This window comes from Bufo gargarizans, chromosome 10 (genome assembly GCF_014858855.1).
Source record: "Bufo gargarizans isolate SCDJY-AF-19 chromosome 10, ASM1485885v1, whole genome shotgun sequence".
NCBI lineage: Eukaryota > Metazoa > Chordata > Amphibia > Anura > Bufonidae > Bufo > Bufo gargarizans.
In genome coordinates this window covers 23,417,692-23,445,198 of record NC_058089.1, presented here as the reverse complement: position 1 = coordinate 23,445,198, position 27,507 = coordinate 23,417,692, and the positions used below count along the sequence as shown (strand labels likewise).

Genomic DNA, 27,507 nt, shown 5'->3' with positions numbered 1-27,507 from the left:
TCCATTTTCCAAGCCTATTGAATAAATAAACTCCTATGGGAGTTAGTTGTGGGTAAAGACATACACAATAAGACGCAACAATGCAAAGGGAAGGTAAATGGATTACCGACCGATATGTCGGAGCCCTCCTCCCAGGTAAACTTCCTGTACAGCCCTGACAAGCAGAGTGTCAGAATCCTATAGACTGCAATGGTATTCTATTGTGGTCTATGGGACAAGGAATCAGAAGATCTCAGGTTCTAGGTCCCTGAGGGGACTAGAAGTTATTGTGTAAAAAGTAAAAAAAAAAAATTAAAAAGAAAACACTGAAAAATTCAAGTCGCCCCCCATTCCAAATTTTACATATAAAAATAAACAATAAAAAAACAAAACATAACAGGTATTGCCGTTTCACAAAATGCCCAAATTCTTAAAGTATAAAAAAAAAAAATCCTGCACTGTGTAAAAAAATTTAAAACATGCAATTCACCATTTTTGGTCGCCTTGTTTTTTTTTAATAACTATGATAAAATAGTTATAGGTTCCCCAAAAATGATGCCAATTAAAAACTTCAGTTTTCCCTTCATAAAACAAGCCCCGCATACAGCTCTTTAGACGGATATATAAAAAGTTATGGCTGTCAATTTCACCCTACAAATATTTTTTTTCCCGTTTTCTAATACAAGATATGGTAAATTATTTTGTGCCATTAAACAATACTACTTGTCCCGCAGAAATAAGCCCTCCTATGGCTATATGAACGGAAAATGTAAAAAAGTATGGCTTTTGGAATGTGAGAAGGAAAAAAAAAAAATGGGTCTGTTCGTTAAGGGCTTAAAGGGGTTGTCCCATGACGGCAATATGGAATAAGAGTCTGATTGGTGGGGGTCAACTGCTGAGGCCTCCATCAATCACTTGAACGGTTGACGTTCTAGTTAACTCGGTGGGGCTGCCAGAGATAGCGGAGTGCAAGTGCTCGGCTGTCCTTAGCAGGCCCATAGGGTTGAATGGAGCAGCAGTTATCCCTGGGGACCTGGAAGGGACCCTATGGCTGTCTGTACACCAAGCCAGCAGCCAGTCATAGTGACACTGGCCATGATGTAGCTGAGACCTGTGGGGGGTCCTTCTCCTGGCTCTTCTGCAATCAGTAGTGTTTCAGGATGCCAGGCATGCCAGCTGCCATTACAGTCTATGGTAGGTACAGAATTAACCAGTTAGGCGTTTTTAGAAAGTCCCCCCCCTTCATCTATATTTTTAATGTGGTGTCATTGGCATTCATCACTTATTCTCTTTCTCCAGGTCTATGAAACCCCATTCTTTGTGGCTGTTGATCACGATAAGAAGAAAGTGGTGATTAGTATACGTGGCACACTCTCTCCAAAGGTAGGCATGCTTTCTTATTAAAGGGGTTCTCCCTTAAAAAAAAAAAAACAATTAACCCCACAGGGTATGAGGCGTGTCTTATGGCAGGGGTGTATCAGATGTGGCCCTAGCCAATCACACGTTCCTATTGGAATGGAGCAACAGTTGCACATGTCCGCTGCCCCTTCATTCGGCTGTATAGGACGTCTGGAAACGGGCAAGCTCTGTACTCGACCTTCTCCAGCAGTTCCACAGAACTGAATAGAGCTGCAGCAGACATACAAGACCACCACTACATTTAAACTGCGATACGAGTGGCCCCTGCCGAGCATCCTGTGGATAGGGGGTTAAGTGTTTTGTTTTTTGTTTTTGTTTTTTTTAAACCCTCTAAGAACAAGTAGTGTGTGTCTTGTAAGACGTCCCAAACTTCTCACTATTCATGTTCCCAGGATGCCTTGACAGACCTCACGGGAGATGCAGAGCGCTTGCCAGTGGAGGGTCACCATGGGACATGGTTAGGGCACAAGGTAAGGGTCAGTTTTTTTGTATTTTTTTCCGCATCAGCTTTTCTCTCAGGCTCATGGAGGGTGTAGAGCGCAGAACCGTTGCCTGACTTGGCTCTCCCTCATATATCTCCAAGATCTCCATGATGTGTTCAGATATCCTAATGCTCTTTATGGAAGTTATTCAGTGATCACGATCAGTACTCCATTAGATGTTTTCTGAAATCATGGTGTTTGCAGAAGTCCCCACCTCGGGCTCATACGCTTACATACATTCAAATAATTCCTTTTGACTTTGCAGCACGTAATAAGTTTAGTGCCCCGTTTATCTCTTAACCTCTGTGTGACTCTGGCACCATCCGTATTAGTCATGCTCGTTACATCATGCACACAGTTTACCCTTTGGAAGTAGATGAGCGGCAAGTCATCTTTGCCGTTCAGTAATGTCCCCCTGTCATGCCACCTTAATGATCAGACGCGGTGATGTCATGCTGCTGTCTTGCTGTTTTCAGGGAATGGTTCTTTCTGCTGAGTATATTAAGAAGAAGTTGGAGCAGGAAATGGTGCTGTCTCAGGCGTTTGGCAGAGATCTGGTAAGATGCACAAACTAAAGATAAGTGTCATCAACATATGTCATGTTTCACGGTATAGAGTGGGTCCGTTTTCAGGGTAATTTCGGAAAATAAATTAAAGCTAAGCACAGTTATAGTGGTATTTCATTATGGACATTTATGGCAAATGCACAGGATAAGTGTCCGATAAGTATGGATGCCACACCTATCTTGAGGCACTGACTCGCTCCGCTGTGAATAGGGAGGTGACCGCGCATGCGCAGCTCTCTGTGTATTTCTGTGAGAGTTCTGAAACTAGTAAGTCACTCTTAGGGCTCATTCACACGGCCGTATAATTTTGCGGAAGTTCTGCGGATCAATTCATTTCTATGGGCCCTCAAAAGATGCAGACAGCACACGTTTTTCAGTACCGCGGCTCTGCAGAAAAGATAGAACATGTCCTATTCTTGTCCGCATTCACGGACAAGAATAGGCATTTTCTATTATGGTTGCGGCCATGTGCGGTCCGCAAATTGCGGAAACGCACATGGCCGGTATCCGTGTTTTGCGGATCCGCAAATTGCACCACGACCGTCTAAATGGGCCCCAACTCTTACGCTGTTTTTGGAACTCCCGTAGAAGTGGATGGACAGAGCCGTGCATGCAAGACCACTTCTCCATTTACAGCAGTACAAAATAGGATCCCAAGAGGTGGGGAAACCATTCCGGTGCCTGCGCACATCACCCTCACGCCTGCGCACTGCATATCACTATGCCTTTGCCCACAGTGGGCAGTGTACTGCGCAGATGCCGGATTTCGGCTGCAGAAAAAGAATGTCGCGCGCATACAGGGCTGGCCGGAGGATACACAGGGGAGGAGTTAGTCACAAGTAAGGCCGGGGGAGCCTGGGCACTTGCAGCAAATGAGCCACCCCTAGGCACTTGCGATGGCTCATTTGCATATCTTTAAAACTTGATTTTTGGCACTTTGGAGACTCTGACAAAGGTAACAGCAGCATGTACTTGTGTCCCACACAGCTTTATAATCAGTTTAAATCGTGGCCAGTAGGTGAGAGACTCCCTTTAATTCCGGTTTTGAGATTCTCTGCCGGATCTCCAAACCGGCACAGATGTGAAAGTAGCCTGAGCCACCACATAAAGGGTCTGGCAGCCGCTTATTCCTCTCTGTGAAAAAGGGGGGCAGTCGGGTATACGGTCTAAAGTTTCTAACATTTCGTAGATTAAACTACTGCTGACTTGGTCACACAGACTATTTCTTGTGTTCCCAGGGACGTGGAACCAAACACTATGGCCTAATTGTAGTGGGCCATTCACTTGGAGCCGGCACCGCTGCTATTCTGTCCTTCCTTCTGCGTCCCCAGTACCCTTCCCTAAAGTGTTTTGCCTACTCTCCACCAGGGGGCCTCCTAAGGTACGTGTTCTATACATGTTTTAATTTACAAGATGGCCATGGATAAGCTTCATTAACTAATGCACCATGCACTTTTTTCAGTGAGGATGCCATGGAGTATTCCAAGGAGTTTGTTACGTCTGTAGTGCTTGGGAAAGACCTAGTACCCAGGTAATTTAAAAAAATGATTTTCTGTAGTGTAACCTTCCTAGTTGAATATACATTGATCTTCCTTTTCCTTTTAGGATTGGTTTGTCTCAACTTGAAGGATTCCGCAGGCATCTCCTAGATGTTCTTCAGAGGAGCAACAAGCCAAAGGTTAGATGTGGAGAGATTACTTTGCTGATGTGGGCTGGTTTTATAGCACTGCTGTATTTAAATGCATCCCTTCTTTTCTAGTGGCGGATAATTCTAGGGGGCACTAAGTGTATACCTAAATCAGAACTTCCTGATGAATCCGAGGGGATAACGGTGCCCAGTAATCGGCTCTGGACTCACCCCAGTGATCTAACCATAGCACTGTCAGCCAGCACCCCGCTCTACCCTCCTGGACGGATCATTCATGTTGTGCACAATCACCCGGCAGAGCAGTGCTGGTGAGTCTCAGTGCGGGTATTGTAGGAGGCTGTTATGTGATGCTGATGACCAGATCATCAAAACTAAATTTTTTCACAGTTTCTGGGATCAAGAGGAACCCACTTACTTTGCCATTTGGGGCGACAACAAAGCATTTGAAGAAGTAATCATCTCCCCAGCCATGCTGCATGAACACCTTCCACATGTGGTAATGGAAGGCCTCAATAAGGTTAGGGGGATTACTATATGTCGTGAGATTTCTTAAAGGGGGGAAGGGGAAACCTGTGATCTGTTGTCTTTTTGTCCTTTTTTTTTTATCCAGTATTGCTGCGTAGTTCCATTTACTTATAGGGAATGTGTTGCTGATTTTTTTTTTTTCTATTGTATTTTATTTTTTATTTTTTTTATTCTACTTTCTGAACATGATTATGGGGCGGCCATCTTGCCTGAGCTATTCTTAACAGGATTTAGAAATAGGCTTTCAGCAGCCAGTATGATTTATAGATACAATGGACAGGAGGGACCTCAGTGAGGTCAGGAGGGAGAAGATAAGCTGGGATATCACCTATGATGAACGGTGGATCCCATGTTAACTGTATATAGGTGATATCTGTCATTCTAATCCCGCCTGTAGTGATAAGCAGGTAACTGCAGTAAAGTGATCTGTACAGACCAAGAAGTGGCACCTATTAGTGTGAAAACTTCAGAATTTTTTATTTTATTTATTAAAAATAACCACCAAAAATTCTTTAAAGGAAACCTGTCACCAGGATTTTTTGCATAGAGCTGGGGACATGGGTTGCTAGATGGCCGCTAGCACATCTGCAATACCCAGTCCCCAGAGCTCTCTGCGCTTTTATTGTGTTAAAAAACAGTTTTGATTGATATGCAAATGACCTGATATGAGTCCTGTATCCGGAGATTAGTCAAGCGGAAAGGAGCCCAGCACCGCCCCGCGTCCTCCGAATCTCCTCCTTGCTGGCTGACGTCACAGAGCTGGAGCGCTGAAATCTTGCGATGCGCGAGCTAGCGCATGCGCAGTGTCGGCATCATGTTCACTCCCTGTACTGGCATCAGCACAGGGAATGAACTACACATGCGCTAGCTCGCGCATCGCGAGATTTCGGCGCTCCAGCTCTGTGACGTCAGCCAGCAAGGAGGAGATTCGGAGGACGCGGGGCGGTGCTGGGCTCCTTTCCGCTTGACTAATCTCCGGATACAGGACTCATATCAGGTCATTTGCATATCAATCAAAACTGTTTTTTAACACAATAAAAGCGCAGAGAGCTATGGGGACTGGGTATTGCGGATGTGCTAGCGGCCATCTAGCAGCCCAAGTCCCCAGCTCTATGCAAAAAATCATGGTGACAGGTTTCCTTTAAATATATAACATAAAAACACTATTTAAACGACAGGTCATCTTCTGATGACACATTCCCTTTAAATGTAATACCAGAATAATCCATATAGAACAGTGACCATGTATCTTGGGGGGGGGGGGGGGGGGCAGACCCTTTTTCTAATCCCAGAGACAACTCCTTTTAAACTGGCAGCCATGGAAATAACAAGGTACAAGGAGCCACGCGTACAGAGCCGACACCTTTGATATCTCTCTCTCCTAAACAGGTGTTGGAAAATTATAACAAGGGCAAAACCGCCCTGCTTTCAGCTGCCAAAGTGATGGTGAGTCCAACAGAAGTTGATCTGAACCCAGAACTGATCTTCAGTCAGCCGCCACATCTGTCGCCTCCTATTCTGGAGGTGATCCCTGCCATCATGCCTGGCACAAATGCCAACAGGAGGAACAGCAGCACCAAGTAAGTTGGAAACTTGCGGGAAAACCAATGAGGGGTTGTGCCATGAGTTGAGTTCTTTGGGAAATTATTTTGTGGCATTTCTGTTTTTTTATTAACCCATCAAATGTTGATGTGTTTTTTTTAATTCTGTGCCTCATATTTTGTTGATTTCTTATTTTTCTCCCTCTGTGCCTCGCCCTTCTCCCCCATTTCCTTACGCATGTTTCTTGTCCTCATTATTCAGGGTCGTGTAGTTTCTCTTTGCTCGCCTGTGTAATGGACACTGTCCTGTCAGTTTTTCTTGCATTACCATGGCCTGTTTGTCGTGATTAGTAATCTCTCATCTGTGAGTCTTTTTTCAATCTTTATCATATTTACATTTACGCTGTTGTTTTTCCTCATCCATCTTTATCTGTCATAGTTGCCCGTGAGTATCCCTCCCTGCCTAGTTTTCGTTAGTCCCTCCTTTTGGTAGATTAATGGCTCCTCTGGCATAAATCCTTACTGATTAGAATCAGGAATTGCTCTTCCTTTGAATGTCTGCCTGTGTTTTTATAGGTTTACCTATATACCGATATAAGGGTTTGGAAAGGAGACATTATCATTGCGATTGAAATCCTGGGTACAGAACTGATGGTCCGTTCTCGCCCAACGGTTCATACTGACAGCTGTCTCGGCATTTCAGATGGCAATTTTCTGGAATGATTTTCCATTCTTGATGGGCCTGTGTGTTGGTTCTAAATTACAGCGACAATTCAATATGTAATGTCTGTCTTTTATCTTTGACTTCTCCACAACCACACCTTTTAGTTTCACCACTGGAAACCATAACCAATACATCCAAAATATTGAAATGACCCTTAGAGAAAGAGGACAAAAAAATGTAGTTGCACATTGTGCTATTGACAAAAATACATTTAAAAAAAGGGAAAACTGGCTTTTTTTTAAACTTTTTTGCTAACTCTAAAAAATACTAAAATAAAAATGACAAAATATAAAGCCCCATGTATCACCTAAAAAAAAAATTACCGCAAAGATTGTTTAAATAACCAAACAGAAAAAAAAGTTATGACTTTCAAGGACCCGTTTACTAAAAGAAAAATGGAAAATGTGCCTGGTCAGATAGGGTGTTAAATGGCCTGGGCTTAAAAATCTGTTGCTGTGGATATCACCCTGAAATCAGTGGCAATCTGTGGATTTTCTGACCCAAAACACATGTGGACGTTCCTGTATAGTGTGAAGATCAGGATTTTTTTTCCCCCTTTTTTATAGCTCTAGTGACAGGTTCACTTTTGTCCCTGGATTGCGGCTTGTATTGCAAGTGCGCTCTCCAAGTAAAAGGCGCAGTACCCGACACCCATCAAGGAACAAGCTTGGTACTGTTTCAGTAAGAGAAAATGACATTTTTGGCCTTGTAAATATTAGAACATATGGAAACTAGTCTGACAGTGTAACAGACTTTAGAAGAGTGGTGGTCAACCTGACTTTCACACTTGCGTTCGGTGCGGATCCGTCTACATTATATTTAAGAAAAGTCAGACGGATCCGTCCTGACTTTACATTGAAAGTCAATGGGGGACGGATCCGTTTGCAATTGCACCATATTGTGTCAACGTCAAACGGATCCGTGCCCATTGACTTAGATTGTAAGTCTGGACGGATCCGTTTGGCTCCGCACGCCCAGGCGTACACCAAAACGCTGCAAGTAGCATTTGGGTGTCCGCCTCCTGAGCGGAATGGAGGCGGAACAGAGCCAAACTGATGCATTCTGAGCGGATCCTTATCCACTCAGAATGCATTGGGGATGTACGGATCCGTTCGCGGCTGCTTGTGAGAGCCTTCAAATGGAACTCACAAGCGGAAACCCCGAACGCAAGTGTGAAAGTAGCCTTAAAGGGCATCAGCAGATTTGTACCTAGGACACTGGCTGACCTGTTACATGTGCACTTGGCAGCTGAAGACATCTGTGTTGGTCCCATGTTCATATGTGCCCGTATTGCTGAGATTTTTTTTTTTTATATATGCAAATGAGCCTCTAGGGGCAATGGGGGCGTTGTCATTACACCTAGAGGCTCTGCTCTCTCTGCAACTTCTGTGCCCTCTGCACTTTGACAGGGCCAGGCAGTGAAAACCTCATCACACCTGGTCCTGTCAATAAAAGTGCAGAGGGAGCAGACCCCCTAGGTGTAACGGCAACACCCCCATTGCTCCTAGAGGCTCATTTGCATATAATACATAATTTTTCTCAGCAGTGCAGACACATATGCCCATGGGACAACACAGATGCCTTCAGCTGCCAAGCTCACATGTAACAGGTCAGCCAGTTTCATGGGTACAAATCTGCTGACAGATTTTAATATAAGGTTTGACTCCTAATTTTCGAACGTTACATTCAGCTAGGGTCTGTTAAAGGGGTAGCTGACATACTTGTGTGTGACTTTTTTGCGACCAAGTTTTCTCCATATGTTTTATTTTGCTTGGACTCCACAGACACTTTCTAGGGTCCCTACGTAGAGGTATATACAAAAACACACATAACAGATCTTGTGGGGGAGAATAAGATGCCACAGTGCCCCCATAACATAGGAGAAGATAGACCATTTCAGGTGCATGAGAGCTGCATATAGTCTGAGGCCCGCCAGTTTGTTAACACTGTTAAGGAGCCAGAGGAGCTTAAAGGGCACCATCATCAGATTTGTACCTATGACACTGGCTGACCTGTTACACGTGCGCTTGGCAGCTGAAGACATCTGTGTTGGTGCCATGTTCATATGTGCCCGCATTGCTGAGAAAAATCATGTTTTAATATATGCAAATGAGCCTCTAGGAGCAACAGGGGCGTTGATGTTACACCTATCTGCTCTACTGTCTACAACTACCATGCCCTTCAATGAAAGCAAAGAGGAAGCATCAGTTGGAGAAAGCAGATTCTCCGGGGGTAAAGGCAACACTCCGGTTGCTCCTAGAGGCTCATTTGCATATATTAAAACATGATTTTTCTCAGCAGTGCGGGCACGTGTGAACATGGGACCAACACCGAAGCCTTCAGCTGCCAAGCGCACATGTAACAGCTCAGACAGTGTCATAGGTGCAAAACTGCTGACAGATGCCCTTTAAAAATGTACCCTACCATAATGCAGTCATTATAATGACACTATTAATGACCGTATTTTTTGGACTATAAGACTTAATTTTTTAGCAGTAAAGAATCTGGAGTCTTATGGTCTACAGTCAGGGTGGCCTAGTTTTAATTAGTAAAAAATATTTGTCTAATTTCCTGTTGTCTAAACCTGGGAGGCGTCTTATGGTCGGGTGGGTCTTATAGTCCAAAAAATACTGTATCTTTTTACCTTTGACATACTGCCTTTTTCTTTTATCTCCATCTATGTATTGATATTATTCTTCTGTTGCCCAAACCTCTGCAGGAGTAAGCAGTCTGAAATCAGCCTAGAGGGATTTTATGACTCCCGTCTTCTGTCCCCGGTGCTGAAGGATCCCGTTGAGCTTTTATTGATGAGCACCAAGGATTGCCTAGCGGTGTCACTGCAAGACCGCAGAGCACCATTAGCTACAATGGAGAGCCTCTCAGACAACGAGTCAGTTTACAGCTTCGATTCCAGGCGTTCTTCTGGATTCCGAAGTATTCGCGGTTCGCCCAGTTTGCGGGCTGTCTTGGAGCGGGACGAGTCGCACTGCTTCTTCATTGACCCAACCATTCCAGAGGAGAATCCATCCTTGAGCTCTCGTACTGAGCTGCTTGGAGCAGATGCCCTTTCAAAGCACTCTCAAGAGAGCCAGCACACTGAGATTATCCATAATAGTGGTCGGTCCTCGCCCGGAGATTTGCCACCCTGGGATGAAGAAGCGGCTGCGGGAGCAGAGACCACCAGGGTGCAGACCCCAGCCCAGGAGGAACTGGCTTTACAAAATGGACGCCTCACCGAAGTTCCAAGCCCTCAAGTACTAGAATTTGCAGAATTTATAGACAGTCTTTTCAATCTAGACAGTAAAAGTGGCTCTTTGCAGGACCTTTATCATATGATGGTGTCAGAAGGAACAGACCGTGAAATGCCGAAGTCTATAAGTGATCAAGAGATACTCTTAAGAGCACAGTTTGAGCCAAATCTGGTGCCGAAGCCTCCCCGCCTTTTTGCCGGCTCAGCAGATCCATCATCTGGCATATCTGTTTCTGCCTCTTTCCCTCTTAGCTCTTCAGGTGAACTCATGGACCTTACACCGACAGGTATGAGCAGCCAGGAGTGCCTGACCCCTGATCCCACACGGACTGCCACACCTACAGGACCAACTCACGGCAAACCGGAAGAACTACTCATCTCCGCTCTCTAGCAAAACGCACATAAGCAATTGAGTCCAGGATCTTTGATGGAAATGCAGCTTTAGGAGTAGAATAATGCAAGCTTACAATAGGAAGAGATAAGCCAGAGCTTAGTTACCTGTGGTAATTGAGTCGTAGGGAGAGCTGCCCTCCCACCATCAATTTTTATTTTTATGCCTGTGGCACCACTATGTTACAGACTTCGCGCAGCTGAAAGGGATTTTCAGACCTTTTTGTGAAGATCACAAACCAAGGAAGGTGATACATTGCACTAAGAAGATGCCACTACATTGGCAGTCTTGCATGGCTTGTCTTTTTACCAGCCAAGATTACTTGCCAACCTTGCTTCAGGAGTCTGTGGTTGACGACAGACAAACTGTGTAGGCTTTCGGGGTGGTTTTACCTCTGGTCTGCATTTGGGTATTTATAGTGGATCATACTATTGCGGAGGTGTGTAGGTACAGTACCAGCTGGGGCAAAGAAGGACACCCCTTCTGCCTTCATTACATTTAGGTGCCATGTTTAAAAAGACAAATGTTTGAGAAAAAGGGGCATCATTCATTAATCTTTAGTCTGTAGGCTGGACCTCTCCCCGGTATAGCTGATGTAGTGTGGGAACTAATTTTAAAGGGGTTGTCTCATCATAGACAATGGGGGCATATCGCGATCGACTCTGGTCCGGCCACCACCGAGCCGGCTCCCCATAGGAGTGAATTGGAGTGTACCGCGCATGCGCGGCCCCCACTCTCACTCATTTCTATTGGGTTAACGAAAATAGCCGAGCGCGCGCATGCGCGGCCCCCGCTCTCACTCATTTCTATTGGGTTAACGAAAATAGCCGAGCGCGCGCATGCGCGGCCCCCGCTCTCACTCATTTCTATTGGGTTAACGAAAATAGCCGAGCTAGCGCTCGGCTATTTTCGCTGGCTTCAAAGAAAATGGAGGACTCCGTTCTCAATATTGGAGCAGGACCCACACCTGTAAGAAAATAGGGGCATATCGTAGCGGTATGCCCCCATTGTCCATGATGACAACCCCTTTAAGATCTCTTGTTTGTATCATTGCAGGTACATATACAGTTACACTTCCTATCGTGACATTCTCTTCCAGGTAGCCATAGAAATGTAGTCCCCTTTTTATGATGCTCAGATCCTGTGTCCTACTATCAAGTCCATGGATCCCACTAGCAGTGGGATCACACAAAGTTGTGCTTCTATACGACCTGATTGTTTCCCAGGCTGTAAGATCAGACCTTTTCACCATCACTTTTAGGCAAACTATCTAGCCTTCAGATCTTCCTTAGAGCTTACCTCTAGAAGACTTGGACATGCTTTCCTCTAGCTTATCATAAAGCATGAGCTTTTCTCATGACCATACACTATACAAAGTACTGCCTCACAATTTTCTCCTGCCATGGTGTCAGCTATGATTGTATTTTATACATTTGGCCTTGTCTTATCTGTAATTTTAAGGGTTCCAGTGGTGGGAATAAAGGGGTCCTCCACCATGGCACAGATATTACTGACACATATGAGTTAGGATAATTTTTACTAAAAAGAAGTATGCACCCCTTTTAGTCTTGCCAAACATTAGTTGAAACTATCTTTCCCCAACTTTCGTGGGCTATGTTTACATTACAGTTCGCATATATATATATATATTTTGGTCCTCGTTAGGACAGTATATGTTAATGTACCTTATCCTTTTGCAGGATGGAATGGTGTAGCAGACTATGCTTTCCTTATAGAGGTTGCAGTAAAAAAAAGTATCCGTTTTTTGTTTTTTTCACAATGGAAGCTTAGGTCTGGCGTAGCCTACTGCATGCCTTCCATCAGAGGTGTCCATCGCAAGGTCCTCCCATCATGTACCTCTAACAGATTCTAAACTTGACTGGTCATCTCAGCAAACCAGGCCTATGGAAGGTGGAGGTGACAGAGGTTTGGACAGGTCACGATCCAGTCTTATGTGACCCTTGTTTCCCCTGACAGGCGACGTTGTGGGACTGTTGGGCGGAATCCATAGACCTGGATAGATCATTGGTGGGTTCACCCATAAATCTTTGGAATCTGCAGACCAGTGATGGCCAGTTCGCATTGTTCACCTGCGAACACATGCGGACTGCCATCTTGACGCACAAGTCTGGCGATGCACAGGTAAGCCCTTACCTGTGCCGCGAGCCGGTCTGAAATCAAATGCGGTCAGCGGGAGCAGGCAGTTCCGAGAACAGCCCCATGAAGGCCCCCGGCAGCTGTTCTCGGAACTGCCTGCTCCCGCTGACCGCATTTGATTTCAGACCGGCTCGCGGCACAGGTAAGGGCTTACCTGTGCATCGCCAGACTTGTGCGTCAAGATGACAGTCCGCATGTGTTCGCAGGTGAACACTGCGAACTGGCCATCACTGTTGCAGACAGTACTGAGTAGCCAGCATAAATACTAACACTACAACCTTTTCCCATTTCTTGTGACGTGCAGAATGTTAATATCTATAATCGTTATATACAATCACACCAGCACCCCATACATATACCATTCATGACTGTATCCATGGGAGACCTACTGAAAACACTGGCTGTCAGAGCACCTTACTATTAAAGGCTATGGACATTTTTGGGCCAGGAAGAGACCGGACAACACATGTTGTCGTGACGTCACCACTGCAGCCGGTTGAACAGAGAACAGCCGGGATAACCAGAACACTGGCGCAAAATCAGGTAAGTAATGCTCAGTTCTTTTTTTTTTTTTTGCAGAGGGATCCCATGTGTTGTCCATTTTCTTCTTGAAGTCAGACAACCCCTTTAAAGGCTATGGACACCTTTTGGGGCAAATTTTTTATGACTGCATTTTACTCATTTCAGGCTAAAAATCATTTTTAATTAGTTTTTATTAAAAATGTTCAGCTGTTTTTGAAATACAGGGTTTAAAAGAAATCTGTCTGTTTCTCTTCTCAGTCCTGAGGCTCATGTGGAGCCTTACCTCTGATCTCCTGACCTCATAAACACTCATCATAGCTAAACTCTGAGAACTGATACTCTGCAAACAGACTGCTTTTTTTTAACCCTTATGTCTCAGAAACGGCTGAACATTTTTAATAAAGACCAATTGAGCTAATTACTTTTAGCCTAAAATGAGTAAAATGCATTCATCCAAAATAATTGTGTCCATTTCCTTAAAAGGAGTTGTCTGGTTTCAGGAAGAAAACGGACAACACGTGGGATCCCCCTGCAAAAAGAACTGAGCATACCTGAAGGCCGTGGTTTGTTCAACCAGCTGCAGTGGAGGACCCCCTGTGTTGTCCAGTCTCTTCCTAAAACCGGACAACCCGTTTAAGGACCGTATTTTACTATATGTACAAAAGGAAGAGAACCCCTCTATTGCCATGCAGTCTGAAAAAAATGCTTTTTCGTTTTTCACTATGGCGACCAGATTTTGTATTTTTTTAGTTTGTCCTGTTTACAAAAGGAAAGTCGATGGCTGATCGGCACCACCATACCCCCTTCCCCAGCCGATTTTGTGTTTCCCGCTCTTGCTATACAGATTCCTTAGAATAAGGGGTGGTAGATATGAAGATGGTTCTTTAAGTACTCACATTGCAGTATTTATTTTTCTTCTGTGACACACGTACGCCATACACACGGCCAAACATATATCTGTCTTAAGTCAAATCCTGTGCCAATTAATAAACACTTATTTGTCGTTCATAGTGGCATATGCCCCAAAGGAGCGAATCACCTACGGATGTTGATTGACTGACCTCCATATGTAAGGAATGTAGCTGTACAAGCTTAAAAAAAATGCCAGATAATGTGTTAAACTACTGTGTAAGTGTCAAAAAGGATATTGGAGGGATACAAATGTGCAATGCCATCTGGGATGGCACCAGTTCCTTTGCTTCAGGAAACAGCGGGCCTGGCAAGTAGTAGTAGCGTGCGGAGCGCAAGACTTGTACCCTATGGGAGCCATAGTGGTTGGCACTTTTACGTCCTTGAGACTCTTCTAGCAGCAATGGGTTAAAAATCCAAAGTCTTCTTGATCTTTTTTTGTATGGGAAGGAAATGACACTGATTCCTCTCTCTTCAAATACAGAGAAGAGCCATGTTGTCCCTCTCATTGAACTGTTCATCGCAAGGTACGTCGTTCACACAATAATGGGTTCTTTGAAAGATGCCTTCATGTGTCAAAGTCGTTTGGGGCTGAGGCGTCCTAGGAAGGCCGAAACGGCCTACACGTTGCACTGAAGTCCCAACCCCCCATCACTGGTTTTACAGCTTTTACTGTGGTGTTTCAGAACTTTATTGCCTTTTTTGTTTGGTTTTTTAATTGTGTATTTATTGTTCCCCTGTTACATACATGTTTTCTGTTCCCCTTGTCGTGTGGTCCTCCTCTGGGTTATCTTCACTGCTGGGGACATCTTGACACTGGAGTTAGTTTGTGTCCTTTGCACAGTAGCTATTTCATGAGTGTTAGATTTTGCTCATTATACAGTGTTTCCAAATGCACGTTTTTTGCCACTGATCTCTGCTTAAAGAGGACCCGTCCTCTCCCCTGACATGTCTCTTTTAGTAACTCCTTGCATTCCTCATCTAATAATTCTGGAGCATCTCTTCTCATGACTCTGAGTTGTGCTATTCTTTTATTATTCCTGCTAGAAGTTACAAAATTGTTAGCAGTTTCCATTGAAGGTCCAGATGTGTTTTACCAGCCTAAGGGATCATGCACACGGCCGTGCCCGTATTGTGGCCCGCAAACCGTTCAAGTTGATTGGGTTTAGATCCGTCTGCAGCAGCCACACGGATGGTCCCCAATGGATGGAACGGCCAGCACACATAACACTAATGGACACTGCTAGCAATTCATTCCTAAATTCTAGCAGGAATAATAAAGGAATGGTACAACATACAGTCATAAGAATAGATGCTCCAGAATTTTTACTACATGGGGAATACAAGTAGTTACAAAAATAGACATGTCTAAAGAGGTGAGAGGTGAGAGGTCCTCAAAATTTTTCTTCTCTTGTGCAATTTCAATTATGGTTAGGCAAGTGCCTCCTTGGGACCTTTTAAAGGGTTGTTCCGGTTACAAAAAGTTATCTCCTAACTGCTAAATTGGGACTTTAACCGATCTCGAGAGTGTTTTCATGGAGTGGCAGTCAAGCGTGCACACCACCGCTCCATTCAAACTCTGAGGCCACCTGAGATAGCCGAATGCTGCCCTTGACTCTTTACGGTGGTCCCAATTAGATCACTGTCCATTCATAGCTTGTTGTTACTTGAATACCCCTTTAAGCCTTCGGTTTTTTGCCAAGATCGTAGAAAGGTATTGACTTAGCCAACGTCGAGGGCGTTTGGACCCATGTGCTTGACATGCACCATCTTGCTGTGTCATCTTGTAAACATAGATGTGTATGTACTTTTAATAGGGAAGCTGGCGCCCTCGCATTATATCACTGCCAGGGCAGTGGGCACTCAGGACATCTCTTACAATATGGGGGATTTTTATTGAACCCTCTGCCTGAGTGCCTTACGGGCTATTGATTTCCGAGTAGTTGGCTGAATTATTTTTATTTTTTTTCTGTGAGAATAAGAATGCCTTAATTCTGGATGACCTCTAAGCCCGGCTCCCTCCTCTAAGCCCTTGCCTTCTCGTCACTGTTTATAGACTACTGCCATCCTGCAGGGCTCAGAGGGACTGACGTCTTGCTAAGAGGCAAGCTATTGTGCATGTTCTAGTCGCCACCCGCTGCCGTGTTTTGTGCCATTGCCCAGCGTCATTTGTAGTTTATGTAAAAAAAAAAATATACAAAACTTAATATTGTAAAGAAAGCATATAAAAAAGATATAGCATATCCTATAAATATATAAATATATACATATGTTGTTGTATATTCTTTACAGACTGTATAAAAGGGAAGGGCTGCTCCATGCCCAGGGAGGGTGTACAATCCACCCCCTTGTATTTCAGGCTGTATATATTTCATTGCATCATTGAACCACAAAAAGGGGCCTCAATGCAGAGATGAGGGAGACACCAGGGACGGTATCATTGAAAGTGTCTCCGTCAGGGATCCGTTTGATGGCAAGACATGTTTTCCTTTTAGGGTACCGCCTCACGGTCAGGTTACCTGGGGTAGTTTTGGAAGCCAATTAAAAAAAGAGGAGAATTCGTATCTGTCCTTTTATACCGTCTCTACTTTTATGATCCACTCCTGATTTTGGCTTCCAAAGCTGCTTCAGGACGCCTGACCGTGCGGCTATGCCCTTAATGTCAAAGATTGTGCCAAAATCTGTGCCATCTGGTTACTTTAAAGGGGTTGCGCAGCCAGTACATAGTGATGATCTATCCTCAGGATAGGTCGTCAATATCTGACCGTTAAAGAGGAGGCAGCGCTTGTGCAGGAGCTACTTCCTCTTCAAGATTACACTGCACGTCATCTCCGAAGTACTCTCTCTATTCACTTGAATGGGACAAGCACTTGTAATTGCACTGTGCCACCGCTGCAAGGGAGGCAACGGGCAGTGTAATGAAAAGGATAGGTCATCAATATCTGATCGTTGGAGGTCCGATTCCAGGCACCCCCGCCGATCAGCTGGTTTAAAAAGAGGCAACGCTTGTGCAGGCGCTACTTCCTTTTTCAAGATTACACTGCCTGTCATCTCTGAAGTTTCAGCGGCGCAGTGTAATTATATTATTAAGTACTCGCTCTATTCCCTCGAATGGGACAAGCACTTGTAATTACACTGCGCCACCACTGCGACGGAGGCAGCGAGTAGTATAATGAAGAGGAAGCGGTGTTCATAGGAGCACCACCTCCGCTTCAGACAGCTGATCGACGGGGGTGCCAGGAGTCAGACCTCCACCAATCCTGAGGATAGGTCCTCAATATGTACTGGCTGCAACATGCTCTTTCATAGAGATTTAGGGGGAGATTTATCAAACTGGCTTAGTTGCCCATATCAACCAATTAGATTCCACCTTTCATTTTCCAAAGTAGTTGTGAAAAATGAAAGGTGGAATCTGATTGGTTGCTATAGGCAGCTAAGCCAGTTCTACTTCACACCAGTTTGATAAATCTCCCCCTTAGGTTTTACTGGGCCTGATGCCTGCAATCAGTAGACAGGCTGGGTTTTCCATTCCCCTCCAGCCCACCAGGAGGCGCTGCTGCATGCATTCATGCACATTGGTAGCAGTCCGTAATCATCGTGGACTGGAGGGATGGGATGACTCTCTATAGTTTAGTGTTGTCCTACTTACTGCAGTGCTCTCCATTTACGTTTGATGGCCTCGGTTCAATTCCATACCACCAGTGTCGCCAGTAGTACCCCACCTGGCACTGTGGGTTGTGGGCATTTGATTTCAATAGTTTATAAAAAAAATCAATATACTCTGAAATGGCTATGTATAGATATAGGTATTTAATGGAAACCCTATAGAAAGGTGCTGCCACTGTGGTTAGCATTCCTTGCAGGACAGCCTTTTATCCTTGTCTAATAGGAGTCCTGCATTGCTATTTCTTCACTACTTCTGCACCATTATTGGTATGGTCCTTAGAGATGACTGCGGTGAGAATATATAACATGCCTGTCTTTATAAATAATAGAAATTGGCACTCAGTAGCAATCCTTAAAGGGATTGTCTAGCTTTGGGGGCCTCCGGAGGAGACCTCTACCTCTCTGGACCTCTTGATGTCCTCTGGTCTCCATTTGTAAACTTCCAGTTTGATAGGGGTCCTGTGTGCTGCTGCAGCCAATGACTGGCCACAGTTTTGACATGTCCCCCTAGTTTACGAGCGGGGACCTGAGTACATCACTGGCAGCAGGGACTGAGGAAGCTGGAACCCAGCAGTGGGGAGCAAGTCCAGCCAAGTAGGGGGTCTGGCATAAACACCCACCAAAGCTGGACAACTCCTTTAAAGTGACTTTCCAGTCTTCTCCTTTCTAAGCTTCATTTATTTATATGTGACCAGATAATTAATCCTTAGTAATCTGTGTTTTGTAATCATTCTGCCCTTGCTGATATGGATATCAACTCTCCATGCTCTCATTGGTGAGCCTATCATAGACTTCTCAATTAAGAAAATACTGGGCACTCTAATTCATGGAATACCATATGTTTTATTGAATGATTTTGGTATAATACCTTAAAACATTGATAAAAAATAATTATTAAAAAAAGGCAGTACACAGTTGCTAAGATAAATGACCATATACAATATTAAAACATCATGGTGTTAATCCTAACTAAAATAACTGGAAATCTCATATATAATAGAAAGTCACTGGAAATCTCATATAATAAAAAATAAAATGACGCAAGTAAAATACACTGTATGTATGTCCGATTTTGTGGAGATAAATTAGATGATTCCTGGATACAGGGACAATTCGAATATTATTTCTTAGGTGAGCGTTAATGCGGCGTCCCGCTTTACTCACTTAATTCAGCGCTGTCTCGTTAAGTCCTTGCAAGGTCAGCTTGTTTGTGGCTGTTTTTCCGGTGCAGTGTGTTGGTGCTGCTGCACAGTAAAAGAAAATGACTCTGCCGTTCGGAATAGTCGCTCTGGACACCGCTCCGCTAGGTAATAGAGCCGGTATCCTACAAGCTTAGTATACCTTCTTCCACGCTCATACAGCCAGACGCTTGTGTGATCTCAGCTGTGTTCCTGTTAGTTAATTGGAATCAGCGTGTCAGGTCGTGTATCTCCGGCATAATCGTTATCAGAGTCCTTTTCAATAAATAAGCTGGCAAATCTTTAGGGGGGTCTTGAGCCAAACCAGACGCGTTTCGGGGGTTAATCGCCCCTTCCTCAGCCACAAACAAGCTGACCTTGCAAGGACTTAACGAGACAGCGCTGAATTAAGTGAGTAAAGCGGGACGCCGCATTAACGCTCACCTAAGAAATAATATTCGAATTGTCCCTGTATCCAGGAATCATCTAATTTATCTCCACAAAATCGGACATACATACAGTGTATTTTACTTGCGTCATTTTATTTTTTATTATATGAGATTTCCAGAGACTTTCTATTATATATGAGATTTCCAGTTATTTTAGTTAGGATTAACACCATGATGTTTTAATATTGTATATGGTCATTTATCTTAGCAACTGTGTACTGCCTTTTTTTAATAATTATTTTTTATCAATGTTTTAAGGTATTATACCAAAATCATTAAATAAAACATGGTATTCCATGAATTAGAGTGCCCAGTATTTTCTTAATTGATTGTATTTTTGTTCAGAGGAAGGGCGAATCCTCTTTACTGAGAGCACCTTTTCCAAGCTTCACCACTCCGGTGCGTCACATATTTAATTACATTTATCATAGACTTCTGTTTATACACAGCAGCCAATCAGAGAAGGCAGAGCTGCAGCCTCAACCAATGATGAGACAGGAGGTGTGTCTCAGACTTCCTCCTGTAGGCAAAGTGTAGTCACTGGTCACAGCTCTGGCCTAATAGATCTAAAGGGAGAAAAAAATCAGCCAAGTAACACAGAGGAAAATAAATATTAGGCAGTCATCACCTATAGGTGCTGACCTGTTTAAATTCAGACTGGACAGTCACTTTAAATTGTGATCTATCTTGCTACCCAGTAATATATATATATATATATGTCTGTCACATTGGCTCCAAATGGATTTGCATAGTTTGTTGTACAATTGTTCGGTCTTAAAAGAAGATTGAAGGGTGCGATGTACGTCCTATACACTGCTTTTTAAAAATGGTTATTTGCACAGCATCATTTATGTCGTCATGCATTACGCAGCAGCCTGTCGCTGATACTAATGCTACAATGCCACAGGCCGAGGAGTATGAAGGTATTTCCTCACCGCTCCCTCATCTGTCTGCAGTCTTAATTACAAGACTTCCTGCCTGCATATTAATTCGAGGCCGCCGTGGCGATCTTTTTAACACTATGCCTGCGTGTGATCCCTGTAATATGGACCATCATTTTTATAACCTTCATGGTGAGCCTGCCAAGTTATGGGATGGAGGGAGGGGTATTGCCCTCAATTCCTGACTCACTATGTTAACACTAAAGAAAAAAAAAAAGTTTGCATTTTGGAATGGCACTGAAGATTAATTAAAAAATTATGAAACTTACTCATTTGCTTGTGTTTATTTCTGTGATACAGTTTGAGTTTTTAAGTTTTAAAAAAAAAGAAAAGTTGCATAATAGCTGCACTTCCTTGTGTGATCATAACTGTGAAGGAACAGGTCTTTGGGGGCTTCTGTAATGTCCTTTCAGCCATATTATTCCCTGTTTCAGCTGCACAGCTAGATGCATTTCTCTCATAAGCAGAAATCTGCCAGCACTGTACTGCTGTGACATCCTTAGCCTTACTTCCCGCAATGTTTGTTTTCAGCTCACAGATAAGAAGGGGGATGAAATCACACTTAACAGATACACAGGACGCTCTTATCTTCAAAAGCAATATAGAAGCAGTTTTTCTATCAGGCTCACGATCTCCGCTAGCTGTGGCACGCCCCCACTTCATCTCAGCTGTTTTCTGAGTCTCTTTTACTAGGGACGGATCTTGCCGTAAAACAGGCAGTGGACTGCAAATTAGGTGGAAGTGAGACCCCTAGTGGCCATGATTTTGCAGCTTTTTTTTCAGGTAGATGCAGGCATATTTTTTAAATTAAGTGATTTAGAAATTTGGTAGTTACACCATTTTGTATAAAATTTAATTGTGTGAAAGTACAGTAACTTTAGGATATTCTTAAAGTGGTTGTCTCATCACGGCCAAGCCCTGACAAGCTGGTTTTGCTGGGGCAGGTTACAAATGGCTGCTCATTTTCCCTGCAGTGCCCACTAAAGGTGAAATGGGGTATTGCATGTGGTGGGCATGCACATGAACAGCTGTCCATTTTAGGCAAGCTTCATATGTCTTTTTTTTTTAATTTTATATATAGATAGATACGTTGGAAGTAGAGCAAATCGATTCAAAAGAGTTCTGCTGCATAATTTAAACGACTGGACATCTCGGCTCTGCCCTGACAATCTTGCGCCTACGCTGCTGCTCCAAGTAGTGGTGTAAGCGCAGAGGCTTCACTTCCACAAGCTATAAAGCGATTGTTCATGCGCTGCTGCCCAGAAATGTAGCAGCACATGCGCAGTTGCTGCTCCAGTAGTGGACGCAGAACCTCTTTGAGATACCAAAGGTCTGGTGACCAGAAATAACAGCACCAAAGGCTCCAGCTGGGATTTAAAAATGTCTGGAAAAACTTGCATGGGGCAACACCCTATGAAATAAAGGTAACTCTTTGGGTCCTCTAAAATCATCAGCTCATGTGCACCGCAGAGCCATGTCCATGGAGCTTGTACAGCAGTGGACAGTGACTGTCTGACTTCCTAGTGTGAAGCACATTAAACCCTCCTATCCGGAGAAGACCTGGTTGTTAGGACTACTGATGTCCTCTGCTGTACCTCTGGATGCCAGATATTCAGAGTATTTTCTGCTGAACTCCTATGTACAGAGATATTTTCGGTCACTGCCAGTATCCTCTGTTCTAACAATGACCAGTAAGTGGCGCTAGACGGTCATGTGCATTCACTTTTAGATCTGTAGCCTTATAGTGGGAATGGAAAAGTCCTAATGTTATTTTCATTGCTCATTTTCTGTTTAGCAACTTCACGTCCTCCTGTAATCAAATCGTGACCCGTGTGGGGCACAATGAGCAAATGGAAGCGGCGATCGTTTATAGTGAGCGATTTGTACAATCGATCATTTTCCCCTAACTCCCATAGACTTCAGAGCACCACGAGGGGAAGGCGCTGCCCACAAACAATAATAAAGCGCGTGGTCGAGGACAATCAGGTGTGATCGTTTATCGTCTGATCACTGGGCAGAACAAAGGTTCGTACCATCGTCTCTTCACGTAAAGACCCCTCACCGCTGTGATATTTGTTTTCCTTAGGGGTGCAGTATGATGTGGTGCAAATTTACAAAGCATCAGTCTATCCCAGGTTTGAGCAGTTGTACAATGCTGCTTTTGTAAGCCAAAACCAGGAGTGGATCCAAAACATGAAGGAGGAACCATTTAGGAGGACCTCTCACCTCCCCTTACTGTTGTGCCATTCCTTTATTATTCCTGCTAGAAGTTATGAATAAATCACCAGCAATCTGCTATAAAGATCCATCTGGGTGTTTACCTGTTGGGGAGGCGTGTCCCTGATGCTGACAGCACTGATTGGATAGTATCACAGTGTAGGGACACACGCCCAACTGGTAACACCCAGCTGGACCTTCATTGCAAACTGCTAGTAATTCATTCATAGCTTTTAGCAGGAATAATCAAGGAACAACAGATCATACAACATTTCTGGGAATTTGGTGCACATTTGGCGCCAATGTGCCCATTCAATGTCCAGGTACTAAAGTGAGTGCACCTAGATCTTGTTGGATATTGCACCAAAATTTGGAGCATTTTTAGTGCATGTAGTTTTAGAAAAAGCCACTGCACCTAGCTGGTAAATCTGCCCACTGGTGGGGTGATCAAATTTAAAGGGGTTCTTTCATGACCACAGCCCCTTTTATTATTGAAGCCTGCTTTGGTACCAGTATATTGCTTCCTCATATCTTCTTTGCTTCATCCCATTGAACTTCTGCTGGCCAATCAGATGGCTGCACACAGGGCCGGGACAAGGTATTTTGATTCCATAAGCAAATTAGGCGAATTCGGTGCGGATCCGTCTTATATCTGCACAGATGGATCCACACCGATAATGCAAACGCTTGTATCCGTTCAGAACGGATTCGTCCTGACTTACATTGAAAGTCAATGGGAGACGGATCCGTTTTCAATTGCACCATATTGTGTCAGTGAAAACGGATTCGTCCCCATTGACTTACATTGTAAGTCAGGACGGATCCGTTTGGCTCCGCATCGTCAGGCGGACACCAAAGCGCCGCAAGCTGGGGTTTTGGTGTCCGCCCCAAAAGCGGAAAGGAGACCAAACGGATGCATTCTGAGCAGATCCTTATCCATTCAGAATGCATTGGCGCTGAACTGATCCGTTTTGGGCCGCTTGTGAGAGACCCAGAAACGCCAGTGTGAACGTAGCCTGAGAAAGAAGAAGAAAATCTCCATTATTGTTCCTCTGATCACAATGACAGGAGACTTCAGGGAAGTGAATTTATGGAGAAATCCATACCACTGTGGGCTACGAATTTAAGCAGCGCCGCGTGTCCCTCTTCATACCTAATGTCATATTCCTGGTTAATTATTAATGATGCAGATATTTACCAGGGCTGTTGCTTGGGAGACAGGAGATAACGAACAAAAGTAAAGTGTCTGGGAGTTTTCCACCTCTGAAACCTTTCAACTTCCCCCTTTTACTCTCCCCCCAGGTTTTTTAAAAGGAACCAGTTACATATCTGTGTCACACGACCCCAGAATACCGCGGCATGGCTCACGAGTACAGTATTTGCATCAGAATAATATGTTTTGCAGGGATTCAAATATATGACAATGACATGTAAAAGCACGGGTTCATGTAAACGGCCATATTGCGGCTCAGTTTGGGACTGAGCCATAATGGGGCTTCCATAGAGGTGCACGTGGCCTCTACTGTACCCCAAATGCCATCATGTTCACACAAGGCAGGTTCCATCGCACTACACTGCTGTGTACACCCTGTCTTCTCATGTAGGAGCCATGTAATCATCGGAGAGATGTGATAAAAAATCTTATGTTCTCATAAAGTGGAACATACAGTGGATATAAAAGTCTACACACCCTGTTAAAATGTCAGGTTTCTGTGATGTAAAAAAAAAATGAGACAAAGATAAATCATTTCAGAACTTTTTCCACCTTTTGATGTGACCTATAAACTGTACAACACAATTAAAAAACAAACTGAAATCTTTTAGGTGGAGGGAAGAAAAAATATACAAATAAAATAATATGGTTGCATAAGTCTGCACACCCTTAAACTAATACTTTGTTGAAGCACCTTTTGGTTTTATTACAGCACTCAGTCTTTTTGGGTAGGAGTCTATCAGCATGGCACATTTTGACTTGGCAAGATTTGGCCACTCTTCTTCTGTCAGATTGCGAGGGCATCTCCTGGGCACAGCCCTCTTCAGATCACCCCACAGATTGTCAATCGGATTCAGGTCTGGGCTCTGGCTGGGCCATTCCAAAACTTTAATTTTCTTCTGGTGAAGCTATTCCTTGGTTTATTTGGATGTATGCTTTGGGTCGTTGTCATGCTGAAAGATCCTCTTCATGTTCAGCTTTCTAGCAGAAGCCTGAAGGTTTTGTGCCAATATTGACTGGTATTTGGAACTGTTCATAATTCCCTCTAGCTTAACTAAGGCCCCAGTTCCAGCTGAAGAAAAACAGCCCCTTGGCATGATGCTGCCACCACCATGCTTCACTGTGGGGATGGTGTTCTTTTGGTGATGTGCAGTGTTGTTTTTCGGCCAAACATTTATTTTGCAATTATGGCCAAAAAGTTCAACCTTGGTTTCATCAGACTATAACACCTTTTCCCACATGCTTTTAGGAGACTTCTAGTGTGTTTTTGCAAAATGTAGCCTGGCTTGGATGTTTTTCTTTGTAAGAAAAGGCTTTCGTCTTGCCACTCTACCCCATAGCCCAGACATATGAAGAATACAGGAGATTGTTGTCACATGTACCACACAGCCAGTACTTGCCAGATATTCCTGCAGCTCCTTTAATGTTGCTGTAGGCCTCTTGGTCGCCTCCCAGACCAGTTTTCTTCTCGTCTTTTCAACAATTTTGGAGGGGCGTCCAGTTCTTGGTGATGTCACTGTTGTGCCATATTTTCTCCACTTGATGATGACTGTCTTCCATGGTATATCTAATGCCTTGGAAATTCTTTTTTACCCTTCTCCTGACTGATACCTTCTAACAATGAGATCCCTCTGATGTTTTGGAAGCTCTCTGTGGACCATGGCTTCTGCTGTGGGATGCGACTAAGAAAATTTCAGGAAAGACCAACTAGAGCAGCTGAACTTTATTTGGGGTTAATCAGAGGCACTTTAAATGATGGCCGGTGTATGCTGACTCCTATTTAACATGATTTTGAATGTGATTGCTTAATTCTGAACACAGCTACCGTATTTATCGGCGTATAACACGCACTTTTTCCCCCTGAAAATAGGGGGCAAATGATGTATGCGTGTTATACGCCGATTAGGGCTGAAACGTGTCCTCCGGAGGCCAGAGAGGCAGGACTGAGCCGGCCGGCACAGCGGAGGGAGGAGGAAGGAGGAAGGAGGAGGGAGTCCCTCCCTCCCCACTGTGCCCGGCTGCCGCTGAAGACCAACGAGGACAGAGTAGGAGGAGGAGGGGAGGGACTGTGGCCACTGCGCCACCAATGAATGTGCCGGCCATATCCCACAGTTCCGATCGGAGTCCCAGCAGTGTAATGCTGGGGCTCCGATCGCTTACCATGGCAGCCAGGAGTCACGCTACTGAAGTCCTGGCTGCCATGGTATGTTAGTGAGCAGAGAGCAGCGCATTATACTCACGTGCGCTGTGGCCGCCGGTCGCTCCTTCTTCTGTCTGTGCGGCGGATTGCTAATGCTTACAGCATTAGCAATGCGCCGCACAGACCTATGAGAAGGAGCGACCGGCGGCCACAGCGCACGTGAGTATAATGCGCTGCTCTCTGCTCACTAACATACCATGGCAGCCAGGACTTCAGTAGCGTGACTCCTGGCTGCCATGGTAAGCGATCGGAGCCCCAGCATTACACTGCTGGGGCTCCGATAGGAACTGACACTGCCACCAATGATGGGGGGGAGGAGGGGGACCCTGTGGCCACTGCCACCAATGATTAATACTGGGGAGGGAGGGGGGGGGGTTTGCGTTACCAGAGGGGGCAGATCAGAGGCTTTATTTGAAATTAAATTTTTTTTCCTGAAATTTTCCTCTAAAATGAAGGTGCGTGTTATACGCCCGTGCGTGTTATACGCCGATAAATACGGTACATCCCCAGTTATAAGAGGGTGTGCACACTTATGCAACAACATTATTTTTCTTCCCTCCATTTAAAAGATTTGTTTGTTTTTCAATTGAGTTGTACAGTTTATAGGTCACATTAAAGGTGAAAAAAGTTCTCAAATAATTTATCTTTGCCTAATTTTTTTTACATCACAGAAACCTGACATTTTAACAGGGGTGTGTAGACTTTTTATATCCACTGTATATAGAAATGTAATAAGGCCACATACTTCGATGGATACGATTTGACGTAAAATTTTTGATAATCTCCGCAATTTTTTGTTAAATATTTGTTGTACCTTTTAAAAAAAAAAAAAAAAATTTGAATAATTTCTTAAACGACACCACAGAATAACACTTTCTGGTGCTCCAAACATGCCCCTTTGGATGACATTAGTGTATAGGCAATTCTTAATCCCTTTAACGACCAGGTGGTTTTGGGCATAAATGACCACATTTTAGCGATTTTGCTCGAAACTTGTCCTTTCCTTTTTCTTTTTCTTTTTTTTTTGTGCAAATTTACACAAAAATAATGTGTATCGGTTGCAGGTGATTACGATTTTTCGCATGGTATACCCCTGTGAGGTCCTCCCTTTTTATTTTTTCTTTTTTTCTTTTTTGGTATTTTATTATTTATTTTATTTGTTGGTTATTTTTTGCATGATATATCCCCTGTGAGGTCCTAAACGGTTGTGTCGTTTTCCAGTATGTGGGGCATCCATAGAAGCTTCAGCTATAGGGGAAAACAGCCCTCTGTAATTATATCTGCTGATGTGGGTCTGCTAATACTCATTAGCACTGCCTTGCCATGGGGGGGAGGCCTGGAATTCACATGATCTCCAGATACAATAGAGGGAGCGGTCCTACCGCAGGAACAGATACCGAAGGATGGCTGAAAGAAAACTGCATGAAGCTGGCCATTAGGCCTGCAATGAGAACTCAACTAAATCGAGTAATTAGACACAAAAAAATTGTTTTTGTCACGTGACCACAGAGCGGGAGTAAAGCACTTGAT

General features: G+C 44.1%; 1 protein-coding gene across 2 annotated transcripts in view; it reads left to right on the top strand.

Moving 5' to 3' along the window:
• DAGLA (diacylglycerol lipase alpha) overlaps positions 1 to 12,641 on the top strand; it is a 48,550-nt gene extending 35,909 nt beyond the window's left edge. For both annotated transcript variants that reach the window (XM_044270081.1, XM_044270082.1), the window contains exons 11-20: positions 1,279 to 1,362; positions 1,791 to 1,868; positions 2,357 to 2,437; positions 3,685 to 3,827; positions 3,909 to 3,977; positions 4,052 to 4,124; positions 4,206 to 4,402; positions 4,482 to 4,611; positions 6,009 to 6,199; positions 9,604 to 12,641. In XM_044270081.1, coding sequence (XP_044126016.1) covers positions 1,279 to 1,362; positions 1,791 to 1,868; positions 2,357 to 2,437; positions 3,685 to 3,827; positions 3,909 to 3,977; positions 4,052 to 4,124; positions 4,206 to 4,402; positions 4,482 to 4,611; positions 6,009 to 6,199; positions 9,604 to 10,525 — 1,968 coding nt within the window. In that variant the 3' untranslated portion in view covers positions 10,526 to 12,641. The remainder of the gene's footprint in view (positions 1 to 1,278; positions 1,363 to 1,790; positions 1,869 to 2,356; positions 2,438 to 3,684; positions 3,828 to 3,908; positions 3,978 to 4,051; positions 4,125 to 4,205; positions 4,403 to 4,481; positions 4,612 to 6,008; positions 6,200 to 9,603) is intronic.
• Positions 12,642 to 27,507: the final 14,866 nt, after the last annotated feature.